Source organism: Trichogramma pretiosum, unplaced genomic scaffold (genome assembly GCF_000599845.2).
Source record: "Trichogramma pretiosum strain Unisexual culture from Peru unplaced genomic scaffold, Tpre_2.0 scaffold12, whole genome shotgun sequence".
Classification (NCBI taxonomy): domain Eukaryota; kingdom Metazoa; phylum Arthropoda; class Insecta; order Hymenoptera; family Trichogrammatidae; genus Trichogramma; species Trichogramma pretiosum.
Window position 1 is genome coordinate 824,704 of NW_019641690.1, and position 19,625 is coordinate 844,328.

At 39.5% G+C, this 19,625-nt stretch overlaps 1 protein-coding gene across 2 annotated transcripts; it reads right to left on the bottom strand.

The window, feature by feature from the left end:
- Positions 1-2,325: 2,325 nt before the first annotated feature.
- On the bottom strand, positions 2,326-11,332 carry LOC106649849 (protein drumstick). Of its 2 annotated transcripts, none has more exons than XM_014367517.2 (3): positions 10,794-11,332; positions 8,217-8,600; positions 2,326-4,873 (listed from the first exon to the last, which is right to left on the bottom strand). In XM_014367517.2, exons 2-3 carry the CDS (start codon positions 8,444-8,446, stop codon positions 4,798-4,800), a joined length of 306 nt encoding a protein of 101 aa, XP_014223003.1. In that variant the 5' UTR covers positions 8,447-8,600; positions 10,794-11,332; the 3' UTR covers positions 2,326-4,797. The 2 variants fall into 2 exon arrangements, with proteins under 2 accessions (XP_014223003.1, XP_014223004.1); XM_014367518.2 differs by having other exon boundaries at positions 4,781-6,093.
- Between the last annotated feature and the right edge of the window lie 8,293 nt (positions 11,333-19,625).

The window sequence follows — 19,625 nt, forward strand, 5'->3', positions numbered from 1 at the left end:
AACAATGATACAATTTTACAAGATGCTTTTGTGATTGGGTTCCGGTATCCAAATCAAAGAACTGACGATAGCTACTTCAGTATGCAAGTAAGTTGATAAAATTATTCTACGTGTTAAAAACGGAATTTCTATTAAAAATGATTTTCAATTGAATTTCTAAATTTCAGGAATTTGTATAAAAATATCCAAAAAGAAGTAGATGAAAGAGGACTTCATTGTACTTTCATATCACATCCATTGAGAACAAATCCAAATAAATTAATAGATTCTTTAAGAATGAAGCCATACCTTCAAATTTTATTTGTTGGACTTCCTCGAATGAAGCCATACCTTCAAATTTTATTTGTTGGATCAAACGTGGATGGATGAAACTCTTATGAACAGTTTTGTACCAGGTGATGCACAAGGTATTATTGGAATGTTTATTCTAAAAGCAGCTGGCACTCATATTAAAATAATTAGTGGATTAGATTCCTTGACGGCTACATATATATCTTGCGAATATTCTACTACAAAAAGATTGTGACTTGACCTCGCAAGTGTAAATATCAAGAAAATGAAGACATTAAGAAATGTTATTCATGAATTAGGAACTGATGAAAGTGAGACTAAAATAAATATACTTTTTTACTGGAATAGGAATTCATGTACATTTGCAGCATTAATTCAAATACTTAGACGTATAAAAAAAAAGTAAAAATTTATTCTATTAATTGTATGTGATTTGAACCTACAATCAATTTTACATGAAAGAAACAATTTTGTTTATAGGTTCAGACAAAATTGTTGACATCATGGGGTGGTGTTTTTAATGTATTCTTGGTTGATTCTCAAACATCCCTGGTTGCTACAAGCATATCTCGACAAAATTTATCATCTTGGTCAACAAAAATTGATAAAAGTAATGTAAAACTACAAGTTACAAGTCGCTTAGTTATTAAATTTTAAGAAAGTATCGGCTCACTATGTATACCATTTAGTCCAGTTAATCCTAATAATAAAACAGTGAATAATAGCTATAAGAATGTGGTGCCTAAGGTACCACAAATTCCGTTCATAGCTATTTGTGGATCTTATCAGTTTGGAATAGATTCATCAAGTGATTGTAAGTTACTAGAAATACAAATTTTCACTTTTGTGCTCAATTAAATTCAATAAAATTTAAAAAAAAAAACATTCTTTTTTTTTACAGCTCATAAAGATTTGTACTACACTACATCAATGTCATTATTAATTATAATTTACAATGACAAAAAGATCCTGTTATATTGACACCATAAAAGGTATTTCTTATATAATTATAATTTTACATGATGAGATTTAAAGAATTCTAGTTTTTAACAGAGTTTTCAATTGGAATTACTATATTTTTCAATTCTTACACAAAGCTAATTTATTTATAATTTCAACATTCTATAAGTATCCGTATATGTGTTAGAATGTTGCTATTATTTGAGTATGAATGTAAGTTCATTGAAGTTATTGAAAAACAGTGGCTCATAAAATATGGAATGGTGCAAGTTCATTATAGAAAAAAGCTATTGAAGCGTTGTTTGATCCAGTGTATTGCTATTAGAATACAATTACACCAAAATAGGAGTGAAACATCTCTTGAAGTTGCTATTGAAAAGCGAAATATCAGGCATGGTAAAACAATCATCAATTAGATTCACATCCTCACTGCGCTTCGAGCGCGTGAATTTGCTCTGTGTGAATCACCAAAACATGCAGATTGTTGCTTTGTTCGTCATGCATCCTCCATTGTCTTCTCTTTTTTTTTTGTTCCGAGTACTACTTTAAACTCACCTTGATATTTACTGTTATTAATGCAGCCAGAGTCAACCTATGGAATTAAATTGTTGAATATTTTCATGGTTGAGTTACAGTTGCAGTAACTTCAGTTACGTACTTTAGAACTCATACCAATTAGTTATTTTTCAGATGTCCAATATGATGGAGTTATATTTTTTAAATTTCAGTGAAACTGTATGCAATGTAAACTTATTACTGTGGTACTAATTAAATATTTTGCATTGTAATACTTTTTGATAACTCGAATCGGTTCAAGAAAATTGAATAACTCACGAACATAGCAAAATGGGTGCATAAATATATAGTTTATTAATTTTATGTGAGAAATTATTTTACGTTATTTCCCGAATCGCATTGCAATTTTTAGATTAAAAAAACATTACTCAATTGTGTTTAGACTCAAATAAATAAGATATTTTTGCCACAGCAATTCTGAAAAAATATCATAGTTTCTCTATGAAGGAAAAATATAGGAATAGGTAATGAAATATATTCGTTGTAACTCAATTTATTCGTTCTACGATTTGGCGAATTTTTTATTGGTCTATTATCGCAGAGGAAAAATCCATAAAAAATTGTTTGTCTGCTTCGCATGAATTACAAAATTTTGTTGGTTGATGGTTTAACAATAAGCCAACTGTTGTATACATTTTTATCATTTAAATCCATAAATTTTTTTTGGGTATAAAATGAAAACTTACTTTAGAACGTAGTAAGCGATAACAATAGTCATTGGTATTCGTCATTATACGAAATACTTTGATAGCAAAAGTGAATCATTATTCCATTAGAATAACGAAATTTTCGCGTTCGTTTGTCCCGAAAAATTCAATATACAACAAAGTGTGGCTGAATAACATAAATTTCTTAAAAATTTTCTAGCGTCCATCATGTTCAAACATACACTCATTTAGGTAATTAAAATATATATTCTATATAATATATTCATTTGTATTCGTGATATTCTATTTTTTCATTTATTTATAGATAATATATTCGCTATTATATAATATTATATTTCTAAAAATAGTGAGAGTAAAGATACTTATTATAACTACAAAAATAATGATAATAATGATACTGATGATATTAATAATTACTTCAGTAATAGTTTTTAATTAGAACTGTTGTAAATTGAAGCTATGTACAAAGCACGACTGCAGTCTCATTTCGTTGTAAGATTCGAAAGGATTGAAAAAAAAACGCGAATAGATGTTTCACATCAAAAACAAGTTAAATCACGAATGAAGCAATCGTTAAAGAGACATATATAGTTAAGTACAAAAAGGAAATAATGATAAAATTCTAATGAAAATGTACAATGTTGATTGCAAAGCGCCCAAAAGTTTTGGAAAGCTAAAAAGGCCGACTCTCGACGCGAGAAAATCGAGAGGCCGCAGCCATCGCTTCGCTAAATAGGCCCATGACCCGATAGGCCGCGTACACGTGTATAATATATAACATATATTACTTTTGCCTCGAACGATGCGTGACGCAATAATCATCTCGATATATATTTCCTCGTACTCACAAATACTTACAACACTATATACGCACTCAGACACATAATACATATATTCACACACGTAACGAGACAAGGAAATTTTGCACGGCGCCGTACAGTATACAAGGTAGTTTTGCTGCGGTCGTTTGCTCCGCGATCGACGAATCGGCGTGCGTGGAAGCGTCGAGCGTCGAACGTCGAGAGCACCCGATGTGCCGAATTACGAAGCGCAAAGCTGCTGCGGCCGTCGCACACACGCGTCGTTCTTCTCGATCACCCATCGCTGCTCGGCGCTCTCGAGCCAAGATTGCCCAGGCCGACGTTGTTAGCCCTCGTGAATTACTGCACACTGCACACGATGCACCGCACGTGCGGAAGGAGCAGCAGCAGCAGCAGGAGAGGCAGACGCGCGTGCTCGCAAGCCACCGATGTAAGGCACGCATGCAATCGAGCGGAGAGCGAGAGAGAGAGAGAGAGAGAGTAAAAGAGAGAAGAGGCTCCTCGCTTCGGTGTCGCCGGCGGCTTCTGGGCGTGTCCCGTCGGTAATCCGGTGTTGCGAATCACTTTGCGCGTGCCACGGTAGCTCTTCTCACTCTCGCCTCCCTCCAGCAATGTAAATTGTCCGATTCCTTCGTAAGGGCCTCTTCACAGGACTACTCTTGGCTCACGTGAGCTCCTCTCGTTGTTTCTTTTCTCTCTGGAGATTCGCCGCCGCTCGCCTGGGCTATAATGCGCCGCTGAGCTTTTGTCTCGGTGCATCGTCGCTAGATCGTCGGGCCGATGCAATGCGCTCGGGGATGTGTATGATGTTGTTGTTGATGTTGTTGTTGTTGTAGTTGTAGTTGTTGTTGTTTATCGTGACATGACGATGAGCATAGGAGGCGAGGGGGTAGTTTAGCAAGAATTTGAGAGTCCATGCCGAGCCAAAGCGTCGAGGAGTGTCGCGCGACTAAAAGCCAGCGTTCTAGGCCGAGACTGCACAATATGATAGACACACAAGGGAAGAGAATGAGGGAGTCGAAGGAGAAAAGGGGACTGCTGGACTAGCGAGGAAGCGGGATTCGGCCGGTCGGCGCTCGGGTCGACCGGCCCTGGTACCCCTAAGTCTTGAATATTATACTCGGTAAGTGCATGCGCGACGTTCTCGAGCGCGCAGGCGTCTCGATCGCTCGCGCTTTTTTTCGCCCGCGCTGTTGTGGCGTACTTGCGGAAAAAGCGCGAGGATCGAGACGCGCGTGGCGAATACAACTCTAGCCCGCGAGCGAACATCACTGTATTTTTATTACGTACACTTATTTTTTTTTTTACATAAATATACACCCACGCGCACGCGAGACTCGATGCCCTCGCAACGACGCGCGAGCTCTGATTTATGACAAGACAAAAATTATCTACAAATTACTTTGAAGGATCGAGGGGGGAGGCGGTAGATTTCATGGGATTAATCGGGAGGAGACACTGCCGTGTCGGCCGGATGGCTTCTAGTACCTAGAGTAGCCACTCGAATAGCCATTTGAATAGCCGTTGGAACCCTTGTAAGGAACGGAGTGTATGCTCCTGGAACAAATATTGTGACAAAACGACAGGTGAGATAAGGCCTTTTACAAGCTCTGGCATTTTATGTAATTCTCCTTTATTGCGTATAGATATTGAAGAAATGATAGCATAATTTTGTGAGTATAGCTTAGTTGGAAAAATGAAAGTGCATTAGTTGAAAATATTCAGTCCCTCGAAGATGAATGAATGGTGAACATAAACGTGATTAAATTATGGAATCGTGGATCGGCTCGATGATAAAATTCTGCAACTGCTCTCGAGCGTTCATTCATTACTTTATAGAGAGAGACCAAGCTTTGCTCGCTAAACTTTCTCTGTGAAGCGTGTAAAAACTTGGCCTATGCTTAAACAATCAACAGTCAAATGTATTAATGTCACAGCGATCAAATCGCTATCGAAACGAGAGTACGCTCGACGAAGCAGTTGCAGCTCTTTTCCACGTCCACGCTCCAGCGTCGGCTTTCGATTCTCTGCAATAAACATTGCGCACTCGTACCTAAATATATTTATATTTGTATATATGCAAGCGTGTATGGCTTTAGCGCAAAGCAGCAACGGAACGCGTTTAGTTGAGAAATCAAGTTGGTTAGTGGCATGCGGGGCGATCGAACGTACTAGCAGCAATCGTACGCAAGTGTGCGTGTACAGCGGGGAATTGCGGGTACCGAGGCATGAAGCGTATAACGTCGTATCTGCATAAACCAGGCGGTCAAGTGAACCGAAAAGTCCGCTGGCTCCGATGTAAATTGTGCCAATCGATGCATGCGCGCGGTCATCGTCGTGCTTTCAAGCGATCGCGATTAAAGCTCGCGGCACTGCAAAATGAATGAAAAAAGAAAAAGCGCGCGGATCGGTGCTAAGTGCATAACAACAAGCAGCAGCGCGTAATGAGTGCAGAGACAACATGCGGATGACATTGTGTGTATGTTGTGATGTGTGATGGACAATATTGGGGCGGATGCGATTTACGGATGAGAGTTGCAACAAGTTACACAAGTGAAAAAAAAAAGAACTGTGGTCGGCGTTCGCTCGAGCTTCGTCGACTCGAGTGCACTTAATAGATCGTAATATTTCGTGTGTACTTTAATCTAGCGTGTGTGCAGGCTCTCTGCGGCTCGAGAGAGTACCTGAGATCGCGTAGAGAGAGAGAGAGATCGAATCGGTGGTGCCGGGCAGGAGGTCAGTGCGAACAACGAGCTCCCGCTCACCGCCACCCACATCTACAACAGAACAGAAACAAAAAACAAGAGCAGGGCAAATTAGAAAAAATAGAGCTTGCTGCGTATCCATTAGTATAAACATCAGTGGGGTGGTGATCTCTCTGTGCGTGCGCATGAGGCACCACGGCGTACACGCGCCAAATTGACCATATCCTGTATAGGTGCGCTCGCTTCGTGCGTGCCGATCGCGTGTGTTACATACTATACGAAAGAGAAAGAGAGAGAGAGAAAGAGCAAAGGCATGACGCATTATATGCAAGCAAACTCGCTCGCTTCGTTCACACCGTCTCTCGACTCGAGTCCGCCTCGTGCGCGCGTGTGAGTCGCGAGAAGCGAGTTCACCTGTTGATCGTGCGCGCGGCCACGATCCTTTAAATGCGAGACTCGACGAGTTACTCCCGTGATTTGTAGGCCGAGCAAAGTATTATCATTAACTAGATGCTGCCAAGCGTTCGTAATGCAGCGTAATGCCCCCGGCGGCTACGGAGAGATTCGCCGTTGGTGCTCTTGCGATCAATTTTCGGACCATTTTCTCACCAAGCACTTTTTCGTACATCTATACACTAGCCCGAATAATCTGCCTCGTTGCGGAGAGTAAATATAAATAAAGTTACACGCTACATGCGCATTATTTTTTTTTTCGATTAAATACGCTTGCATTGATTCAAACGTGATTACAATTTTTTACTCGATAGCAGCGGTAGTTTTGCATCGCATGAAATTGCCTTAATAACTGTAGTAATTGCTTGAATGAGCCACGATCGATATTATCGAATAGTCGACATGTTTGAAAAAAATATTTTTTCATATTCGTTCGATCATTGATAATTATTCAAATACAAATCAAAATTATTTGATGTATCCAAAATTATTCGAATCGCATATCAACTTCACCGTAGTTATAAAGTGCAATTTTTGAAATTGATTCATTAATTTTTTCATTTCTTTCGAGCCATGAGTAAACATACAACCGCGTAATGCAATTAAATAATTTGTTTGCACGATCCTATGACGTGATCACGCATAATCAAATCTAATTACATACTAGTGAGGTTTTTTTTATGTCCTTACGCTTATTAATCCAGGATACTTTAATGCAACATTTTGCTTCGACTAGACCGTCAATGCAAGGTTTAAAAAGATTCATCCTGTAAATGATCAATGCAATTTCCCGTAAAAATTGTTGTTCAATAACTTTTTTATACTTGAATCAAACTTGAACATTCAAACAGTGCATGACGTAATTTACAAAATCATCCGATATTTCGGTCAGAATAAACGAAAAAAATAAGTCATCTATTAATTTTTTATTTTTTTACTCATCATTCGATGTTTTGGAAAAATTTCCATTCTGTTTTTGACACAAAGTACCGAGTTGAATGTACCGAAAATAAATTTACCAATTGTCTAAGTTTATTTCGCAAAATAGACGTTCAAATTGAATCCAGTGGAACGGACCAAATTTGGCTGGCGTCAAAATTACAAATAGAGCTCGTATAATACACGCAAAATTCACGACTTTATTGGTTTTGTGCAGACATTAAAGAGCCCAGGCGGCAGTAGTCACTGTTCAAAGTTGCCACTTTTAATTGTCCGACAATCATATTCCGCGAAAAAAAAACGAAGAAGAATGCGTACATGCAATATTGCGAAAAGAAGTTGAAACCCGGTTATTCTCTCGCTCGCTCGAGCTGTGTGTCGCGGATGGAAAATAATAACTATTGATCATACGCACGGTGCACATTGTCGTGCACTTCCTTCGGCTGCTCGCGCTTTTGCATGAGTAAAATATGCACAAGGTTACATTACGAGCAGAGAATCGAGCTGCACCGGCGAATCGGTCGTCGTCGAGCGTTGCCTATACGACAATTTCCTCTCGCGCGTACTCGTTCAGCGACGCGCTCGCGTTCCACCGAGATTCGACCGGTAGAGACTTTTTTTGTTGCTCGCATGCAAATGGCCAACAAAAACCGATGGGCCGCCGCGAAAAGTTAAGTAGCAGTAAAGAGGAGCGAAGAAACAAAAGGTGGATTATTGCCTCGTAGACAGAGAGGCGCTAGCTATAATAGATGTTAGCTAAAAGTCTGGAGAAGTGATGATATTTCATTCGAACTCATTCTTACCTGTGTTGTTTGAGGTTGTCCTGTCGTTTGAAGGATTTTCCGCAGACCTCGCAGGTAAATGTCACGTCGTCCTTGTGGCTGCGCTCGTGGATCATGAGGTTGTAGGGTTTGGTGAAGCGCCGCTGGCAGTACTTGCAGACGAACTCCACGGTGCACTTGGCGCGCATCTTCTGTCGACGGCCGAACTCCCGGCCGTGACCTTCCGTCTCCATGGGCATTATCGCGAACATCTTGGCGAATGTTTTTCCTTCTCGGTTGCCTCGAAAAATCGAATCGATCGGATTCCCGATTCGCTACTGAATCAGCGCGCACCGTCGCTGTCTGTCCGATGCTCGATGACGATACGCTCGTCCGTTAGATCGCTCACTGTCGCTCTGACAAGACCTGTCAACACGATCAAATTTTCATTTCTTTCAATTCATACGCTATACAATAAGCTTTTTGCCATCGTTTACAACCACTTTCAAGTGCGTTCGCTCTTTGTCGTCAAATACAGTCCATAAATAAATACGCATTGCGCGTTCCAACGAGTGGCTGTAATTTCGATTTCAGAGAGATGCCTTGAAAATAATTTTATGGAAAAAACAACCCATACTCGCACGCACACTCGCACGCAGCGATAAACAATACATCTTTCTTATTGTGCACAATAACGAGTTGGCAACGAGGTACGGGTCCCCATAAACGTTGGTCGAATAGACAAATGCTCGCGCTAGAAGGTGAACCGAGGAAACCGCTATTAATCAGATGCGGCATCCAAGTCCAATATTTGCACACAAAATGCAAACGAGACGCGCGAAGCCGAGAGACAAAGAGACCCTGAATGGGCTATGCTGCGCGAATGTTATAAATTCCGCCCATTATCTCACCGCGGGTGGCTCGCTCGTTATAATATCAGCTCCGACTGCCGGGAAATCGATCTTTTTATGAACTCGCCAAATACCAAATTAATGTGTCACTATTTCGTACCTGCAGCTTTTTCTTTCTTTTTCGACAAAAGTTAATCTTCCTGCAAAGCAATACAAGTATACTAGTATCTTTTTGTTCAAAAAACTGTGTGTGCTTCTGCACCAGGTATGCAAGAGCGTTGAAATTTTGATTTATATTTTTGACAAAAAAATATGTTCTCGGCTTCATTATTTTATTTATTCGAAAGTAGTTGACGAGCATTAAATGAAGATGTTAATCGTTAAGTATAACTCTAGTTAAAAATATTAGATAATAAAATCAAGCAAACTTTATGAATCGTTTCGAACGATGTAATTATATTTTTGAGAATGCGCTCGCGTCGATGCGAGTAAAAAACTAGAAGCAAAACGAAACGGCGACGCCATCAAAAGGCATTTTGCTCAACTTTTATTACATCGACAATAACGCAGTGTAAAGGTGCCACAACTGTTGAACGCACAAAGCCACGAGCCCTCGACGAAAATTTCTTTGAGCTATGTTAGTTTAAAATTCACGTATAATGGACTGGCGACGAAAGATCGAGACTCGTCAGGATGTCACAAAAGAAGCGCATGCATCATTCGTCGGAGAGGACTCAACAAAGTGAGTAGCGCGTGCAGTGGCTACTGTGTGCGGTTGGTGAACAACAAAGCAGATGTACTCGACGAGAGACTACCCAAGACACATACGAAGTTGCCTCGCCATTTTGCAGCTGCTTTTTTTATTTTATTTATCTTAATGCAGCTTCTGCAAGTGCGTTTCCTCTTTGCGTTTATGCTTTTCAACTCGGCTAGGAATGCCTGCAAAGTTGCCTACGTTATGCATCTATGTATGTACGATGCGTAAGTAATGGCACGATCCGCACGATTAGAAAGTTTTTCATGGGCAATTATTGCAAGTCGGTTTGTTTCGATCGATTAACGCATCGACGGCTCGCTGGCTCGTCGTGCCCGACGTTGCGGCCGCGAGTCTTGTCACACTCGATTCGCTCGACTCTGGCGGCTAACTGCTTCTGACGTATGGCAATCCAGGTCTCCGCGCGTGGCGGGCTCGACTACACGTTCATACCGCATCGTCGCGAAGCTCACTGTTGGCTCGACTCGCGGCGCGATTATCGATCAACGGGAAGAAATTAGCCAGGGCACGCGCGTGAAATTACGGCCGCACAGAGCCCAGGCACGCAGCGAGTCGGGGAAAAAAAATAAAACGATCCGAGCCGATCGCGAATCAAAGGGCTCGAGCAAGCGCGCAAGGGCCTCGCCGAGCGAATGTGGAAGGGAGCCGTGCACAACGGCTGCTATACTGCTACTGCTGCTGCCACCGACTATATAGGTACGCGTATCGCCAGTAGCGCAGCGAAATGCGTACGCGTGCACTGAAAGGGGGAGCAATCGGGCCAACCGGTAGCTTCCGTATAGCTACTGTGCACGCCCTGCGAGTCCGTGAGTGTTTGTTTGCGTTAGAAGCTGCTCGTGGCTACCGGTTTTTCAGCCACTACTCGAGCCACCTGTTGGGCCACACCCTTTTAATGCGCGAATCCGCTCGATCGTTCAGTCACTCGCGCTCCAAATTACAAAATAATGCGCACATCCATTCGTACGAAGATTAAATGTCCTCAGCGCTACTTACGAGTCTTACGAGCGTCGATTCTTTTCTCCTTGCCTCCTGAGATAATCCAGCAATGAGATAATTGCGTGTGGCTAAAACTGACACTCGATTAGCGCAAATTTAGATTGGACTCCGAGCAGCGGAGTCGTGTCCAATCGAGCGCAGCTGTGCGAGCAAACTTGTGGAAACTTGAAGCACACTTGCAGCTTTCAACACTAGTTCACCACTCAATCGACCAATTTCAGTCAATTGACACGAATTCACGTTGCAATATTTTTGCGATAAAACCGTTGGCAAAGCAAACCGAATGCAAAACTGTGAACGAGAACTGTGACAACTCGAGCAGTTGTTTGTTGGGTGTGTGCGAATTGTACGCAAGAGGGTCTGGTCCGTATGGAAGCGCGGCGTCGACTGAATAAAACGTCGGCTGACCGGTGCCAGAATACTTGGTAGCAGTGGCAGTGGCAGCGGCAACGGCAGCAGCAGCAGCAGCGGCAGAAGCAGGAGCAGTATAGCAGCAGCAGCAGCAGCAGAGCAGTTGAATAGTAGTAGTTGAACCGTCGGACGGTAGGTCGTAGAGTAGTAAGCCACTACCTTAGTGCTCAAAATCGTTGTGTCTGTCTGGCGCTTCGTCTCCCGCTGTCTCGGTCTCGCGTCTTCTGGTTGGAGGACTGCCGGGGACCTCCCTACCGAACTCGAGCTCCACGCGCTACGTACTTCGATGGCTCTCGACGCTCTCGTATAGCACGCGCTCTCTTTCTCTCTCTCTCTCTCTCTCTCTCTCTTTCTTGCTCGGCTCTGCGGAGGAGCACCCGTGCGCGGCGGGGCAGCGAGGCGCGCACGATTCACCAACAGCCACCGCCGGTATAAAGCGCTGCCGCCACCGCCACCGTCGCCGCCACCGCACCGGCCCGAGAACTGACTCTCCCGCGAGCTACTACCCGTTCTTCGCCTACTCGACGCGGACGAGCGAAAAACGACAGGACTCTGCTATTCGCGAGAGCGGCAGCGAGTCCATGTGTGTGTGAGAGAGAGAGAGAGAGAGAGAGAGAGAAAGAGAGAGGGAGCGAGCGGTAGCGTTTGCCTCGCTTCCAAGAGAGAGAGAACGTACAACGACTCGGAGCTCGCTTCTCTCGATGTCCCCACGCACACACACACTCGTATAGCACAACGACGTGCTTTCTCGCGAATACTGCGTGTATATAAATACGATATATATACAGGCTGTGGCATCCTTCCGCGCCTTACGCACACACACAGATAATGTATACACCGAACGACGTGAAACGCGCCGTAACAGGCACAGGCAAAAAATTAGAGAAAGTCACTACCTGATCTGTTCCGCAATCAGCTCCCAGTTTTACCTTTTCGAAATTCCCCCTCAACTACCGTGGCTCAATTACAAAAGTTAAACATCCATACGGAGCTGCCTCCTTTTTTATTGCGCCAACTCATCCTTTATTTGCGCGCTGTAGTTGTTTATTTACCTCGTTTTACCTTGCTTTGTCGAGGTAGAGTAAGGCATTATACTGGTAATCATGAGCTCATTCAAATGCACAAACAGAGCGAGAGTAATTGATAATCGCAACATTTTAGCATGGAAAGGTAAAATTACAAAGGAACTTTCTTTACTATTGGTTTGTTTGCAAGTAAAATGCAGTATGAGATGCGCGGGTGCACGATAACTATATAGATGGCGAGAGAGAGAGAGAGAGAGAGAGAGAGAGAGAAAGAGAGAAAAAAAGCGATAGAGTACCCAAGCGAAGGAACGCGCGGGGGCCGGCACACCAAGGCTCGCAGATCGCCGGAAGGGTTCTCAGGGCACGTGGGAAATGCACAGTAGTCGGTGTCGAGTGCCCCTACCACGAGGAGAGCGACTTCCCCCCTCGCGCGGCCTCGGCGACTCGAGTCACCGAAAGTGGCGCCCACGCCTGATTTGCGGCCCACCCATCGGTCCGCAGACTCCACCTCCGCGTAAGCGCTATTGGCCCCCGCGCAGACCATTCAAGTCGATAGTCACGCGCGAGTGTGTTGCGCCCGCACGCACGCAATGCCTCCGTGACACTGAGTCGACCGCGAGCCGACTCGTCGTCGTCGTCGTCGTCGTCGCCGTACGCTGTGTCAAGTTATTCTTCTCGATTTTTTCCTTATTATCGTCACGACGCACCCGCTGTTCAGGCAGCTAACAACCCTCCGGCTGATCTCAGAATCCAGCACATCTGTGCAACTATCTCTCTGCAGCGACTTTTTTCTTTGCCAATTATTTGCATTCGCGAGGATTCGCGACCGTGATGAACCGCCTCTGCTGCCGCCGCCACTGCTGCTGCTGCTGCTGCTGCCGCTGCTCATGCTATTATTTCTCATGTAAATTCTTCGGGTCAACTCTTCCTCTTTCTTCCTCTTCATGCCATTCTCATGTGCATCATCATCATCCGATTCTATCCAATTCGATTTTTTCATCCGTCAATGATAGGCGCGTCTTCATAAATACAATAATTGCATTATTTAAATTCTCAGTATAATCTTCCATACAAATATTTTACAATAATGTAATCTATTTGGAATGGAAAATTTGATTACGTTATCGACTTGATATTAATTGATTCACTTTCTTGAGACAATATTTTTATCTAATTTCCCACTAAGATATCCCTAAACATATTAATCACAAATTTTTGTCACAGCTCCTATTATGCTAAATAAATAATACCTGCCACCAATTCATGTGTATTTTCCATGTGAACAAATAATGAATTCGATTTAATGCGTCAAAATTATGAAATAATTAGACATCATATCCTTTAAATACAAATGCTCTAGTTCACGAGCTTATCAGCCTTTCCATTACAAACATTTAAAATACTTACACTTTTTTTATTTATAAAACTATAATAAAATAAAAAATATTAACAAAAATTATTTTGTACTTTTACTTTCAAAAGTTGATATGACATATATTAAAAAACTTCCTTTTTTGTAAAAGGAGGAAAATTAAAAATAAGGTTTGGAAATTCTTTCCCCACTAATCTAAAAATTCACGATTACCTCACTTTTCTCTGTTTCTTGAACTTTTATTAACTATTAAACGCAAATGATTGAACGATTCGATTATACCTAACTTTAAATATACCAGGGATGTAGAAAAATGTGGCAAAGTGTAAAAATGTCTTCTTAATTAGAATATTATCGATAAAAAAGAAAATGATTGCGGGTTGCAAGCTTTTGATGGGCTATGACAGATAATCTCTTTAATTTAATAAAAATTATAAATTGTTACTAACGCTTGATTGAAAAAAATGTAACTATTGTGTTGTTGTCGCTATTTTTCGCATTTTTATGTTTAAAAAGTGCATCAAAGTACCGTTGCGGACATTTTATTCCATTTGCTATGCCTTACGACTGAAACTAACTGTCAACGCATCATCATAGCGTATCTATGATAATCCAAGTTTTTTTTTTTTTAATGTTAATGTGAATTTTTGGGATAATGACAATATCCATTCAAGTATACAGCAAAAATTATTCAAATACTGTCACAAACACGAGCGAAGTTTTTGATATCTAGATATTTATTGTCCACCTTTGTTTCAATATTTAAGATTATAAAGTTATTAAGAAACATCCATTGATTTCTCAGAAAACATGTTTGAAAATTTGTATTTTTATCCTGACATCGACATGTCCAAAAAAACTATTTGTTCAAGCTTCTTTTGTGGATGAGTTAGATAAAAAAAATAAATGTATTAAATCTTACGCACGATTAAACCTTTAGCAATTCAATTCTGCAGTAAGTTTTCATGTAATACGCTGAAGTTCTTTTTTAGATTCTCAAGTATAAATAAGTTTTTATATATTTGAGTCACACATGCATTCGCAATGACGAAATTCAGATAAAAACATAAAACGATCGCACAAAATATCGTGGCGCACCATCGATACCATAATATTCATATAACTATTTTATGCCGCATTTTTAATGCCCTATTATCAGCTTTAATTGCATACCTGAAAGATTTTATAGATGCATATAGCTGTCTCGTCTTTGGAGATAGTTTTCGTGTAGTGATTCACTTATTACATCGGATAATATTGATATCGATTAATGTTGATCAAACATGATATTGATGACTCAAACTTATTAGAGTGTTTCAAACATTTTTGAAAGTATAGCGTTTGTTCTAATTTTTGCTTATTAATAAATATTAATATTAATATTAATATCAAACGTATAAAAATATCTGATCAAACGAACAATTTTTATCAGAATATATCATTTAAATACCGAATTTAAATTTGATCATATTTAAATGGAGGTCATTTAAAATTTTGCGACGTTGAGCAAGACCTTTTGGGGTTGCTACGAAAAAACATAATATAATTAAATTTAAATGAATGAAAAAAACCATGTTTCTCGTTATAAAATTAGAGAAAACTTAACATCGAAATAATGCTCTTGATGTTTTAAAAGGTTTTTTTCTACAACTTTTTATTGTATTTTTTATATTCCAAATTTTTATTAAGTATTAAGATACAGAATTCTATGGTTCTTTTTTAGTAACTTTAAGGGTTAACTTTTTTTATTTAGTTGCGTTTACTGTTGTTTTACTTTTTTCAAAAATGCTCACTTCACACTTCAAAAATGCGACTAGGTGGTATAAATTTCTTTGGAATATGAATGGTTATGGTCGCAACCTCGTCTGAGAACCTAGGAGCTTCTTGGCATAAAACATAACAACTAACGCAATAACAAATTTTTGAAAAATCATCTACGATTATAAGATTATGAAATGTGTTTCTCATACCGGTATCCCGAAAGTGACTATTTCCCTCCCGTAAAGTAGGAATAGTTTATGTAGATTACATTTAAACTTTTTCATTCGAACCACTTACAATTCCTTTTAATATTATAAAAATTTCAAATATTTGTATCAAAAATAATTAAAGGTAATTATTAGGGTGGAGCGGAGTAGGCGAAAAATTTTAGATCACTTTGGAATAGTGTTCAAAGTTTATCTTTTACACAAACAAAACAACAGCCGTTCGCTAGACGTTGGCAAATGATATTTTCTACTGCAACCAGAACGTCAAACTCCGTTTTTTCGTATTTTTTCGTTTTTCTCGAATAAAAATTGAACTTTAAGCCAAATAAACGAAATAAAACGTACCGGACCCTTATAAATTGATTCAGCCTTTTTTAAAATACAATAACAATCAGTTTTGATTGTTATAGTTACTCCTAAAAACTCTTGTGTTACTGGTATAGCCCCAGTAACGACGATTTTTCGACTTTTTTTGCGATTTTTTGTGCATTTTCGATATCGTCCCGAATGCGTAATCTGTAATAAAAAACAAGTCTGAGACCGGTAATCGCTTTGTCAAGAAGTACACTTTGAAGGTACAAATGCTCATTTTGATCGAGCTATCTACTTATAAAAAAGAGAACGGCCGAAAAGTGAAGCCGTGTAAAACGACCTCTGATTGGCTGACACTGACGACGACGCACGACGCGAGCCGACTCTATACGAGAGCCTGTGCTGCTAACTGTCAACAGACAGTTAGTACTTGAGTAACCTCAAAATTCGAATGAAAAAAATTGACGCGCGAGAAGCGCGTTTGAAACGTACTATTTCTGAACTATTTCTGAATCTTAAACTAACCTCAAAACACAAATAAAAAAATTGATACGCGCGGAGAGCGTCTTAAACGTCTAGTAAGGAAAAAAGCGTACCGGGCTAGATTTCAGTATATTCACAGTTTATTATGCAAATAGGGTATCGGACAATTTATCACGAGAACTGTACTTTTTTTATTCTAAAATATATTATGTTAATGAATATAAAAACATACAATCAAAAATACAATTTTTATTTCATAGTTTAATTTAAGCAATCAGAATTAAAAATTGTATTACGACAAAATATACAAAATTCATTCAACGGCAAATTCTTTTTTTGTATTAAACGTGGGCATCCGAGAGCGAGATTGCAAAGTGGATCGTATGAAACCGTCTCTATTTTCTTGACCACAAACCTTCTTCAAGTCTTCTCCTTCTCCGAGCTCAAAAACTACTATACATTGTATCTAACGTACATAAGAAGTTTTTTTTTTCAAATTTTTTGAACGAATCGATAGTGCCAATTTTCGATAACATGGAAAAATAGTATAAGGAGTGTAAAAAATGGCTGATGTTTTAGCTCGGTACGTTTTTTTCCTTATAGCTCCATCAAAATGAGCGTTTGTACCTTCAAAGTGTACATCTTGACAAAGCGATTACCGGTCTCAGACTTGTTTTTTATTACAGATTACGCATTCGGGACGATATCGAAAATGCACAAAAAATCGCAAAAAAAGTCGAAAAATCGTCGTTATTGGGGCTATACCAGTAACACAAGAGTTTTTAGGAGTAACTATAACAATCAAAACTGATTGTTATTGTATTTTAAAAAAGGTTGGATCAATTTATAAGGGTCCGGTACGTTTTATTTCGTTTATTTGGCTTAAAGTTCAATTTTTATTCGAGAAAAACGAAAAAATACGACAAAACGGAGTTTGACGTTCTGGTTGCAGTAGAAAATATCATTTGCTAAAGTCTAGCGAACGTCTGTTGTTTTGTTTGTGTAAAAGATGAACTTTGAACACTATTCCAAAGTGATCTAAAATTTTTCGCCTACTTCGCTCCACCCTAGTAATTATTAAAAAATTTTATTTTTAGTAAAGTTTAACAATATAATAGCATTTAATCTTTTTGAGTAGGCGAAATGCAGCGCGAAAGTAACCGATTCAGAAGTTCGTGCCCAACAACAAAATGTTAGCTCTGAAATTGTTTCGAACTATTATCGTAGCAAGTTGCAAAGTTCCTAGAACAACCACGGTGTTGTTAAAGTATTGGCTTGAGGCAATTATAACTTTTATGGGTATACGTCAATTAGTAATGGATCCATACCAAAAAAAGATTTTTTCCCACTCTAACCTAAAATACGCAACTTTGCCGCTAATTTTAGGCTCTCGTAGGAAAAAATAGTATCTCAAACGGGTGCAGATATGGTTTTTTAACAAAACTCGTTACAGCACTCGCCTTCGGCTCGTGCTATAATCCCTCGTTTTGCTAAAAAACCATATGTGCACCCGTTGAGAAATATACTATTAGTCACTTGATTGACAAAGGCAACATTTGTATCTCTTTAAAAAATATTTTCCTCAAAATGTAAGCGTCCTTCAGTATTGGAAAGTGTACGATAATGCAGCGTCTTTTAGTATTCATTGTGAGCGTCCCATAAGAACAAAAGGAATAGAGAAAAATCAGGCATACCCTATTCTTCTAGTTCTTATGTAAATTAACATTGAATGCATAGAGGCGCTGCAGTGACGTATACTCCTCGATCAACATTATTTGAGAAAATTAAAATGATTTTCAGTAAACGTCAACCAAAGTTTTGTGGTTTTCGCTTATCGTCTAACGACCTTAAACGCCATCTATACACATTTAGTTGGTAAGACCAAGCTACTGAGGCATTTCATGTCAAAACTGGAAAATTGGGAACTTTATCTGCAAATTTGAAATGAAACTCGAACACAATGTGATGGAGTGTATTATAAATGTGCTTCAATTCAAGATTTGATGAATTTTATTTCCAATTTTTCAAATTCAAAATATATATGTTGTAGTACTTAGACGTTATCGACTGAGTGGGTATGGAGGGCCCTGAATTATGTATATTTTCATAATAATTTTACTAATTATTTATTTTTAGACGTTTTTATTTGTATATTTATGAATATCGTAGTAAATAGTATTCGTTTTAGAGGAGCGAGAGTTTTCCGAATTTTCTTTAATATTCTTTCAATTTAATTAAACCATCAAAATCTAAAAATAAGGTGTCTCAGATTTCCCTACCATACCAATCAGTAAAGCATTGTAGTAAAGTTCTGCCTTAGATGCTATTAACAATATGCGTTACTTGTGGTAACCCCGGTTTTGGAACAATTCTGTGTTATTTCTGACGGGAAAACTTGAGTTCGATGGTTGCCACTCACATTTTTTGAATTACTTCTCACGGGAGCAAATGTTAAAATCGATGCCGTCACTGCTTTGTATTGCACTTCCACGCACCAAGCAGATAGAGGATAATCCTTGCAGCTGACGCATACTTTACAGTCTCCAAAATTCAGTCCCATGCCTGCACTCGCTTTCGGCTCGTGCTGTAACCCTTCGTTTTACAGAAAAAGCATATCCAAATCCATTAATTGCATAATAGTACTTAATACTACAATGTACTTGATAGTACAAGTTCCATAAGTAATACTTTCGGGCCCGAGCGCAGCAACGGCTCTTAATAGCCGCATCAGAAAGTGTCTCCTATAAGTTCACCACACTCCAGAAAGTGCGACTTATGAATCGGAAAAGGGGGCATAAATGTGAACTAAGCACAGTGCTATATGTAGTACGATCCTTGGACCATAGGAGACCTTTTCCTGCACAGCTATTAGAACCCTCGCTGCGCTCGGGCCCTAAACTACGCCAGAAGAGATTACGATATCCGTGATAAAACCTGATGAAATTAATTTATAAAATATTTGAATACTTTACCTGATTACATGTACCATCCTTTGTGTTTTGAATTCACCCCAAATGTATACCATGTTAATTTCATGTAAAAAATACGTATAAAATAAATGTTTCGCTTTGGTATGAAAATAGAAGGAGTTAGGTAATACAAATTTTTAAAAAATACTCAGTTATTGAAAAAAGAAATTTAATTTTCCAAAATCATTTTCGTCGATATCCGGATCCAAATCATTATTCATTTCCATTCTTCTTCAAAATATCTTCAACATCAGAATCTAATTTCAGCC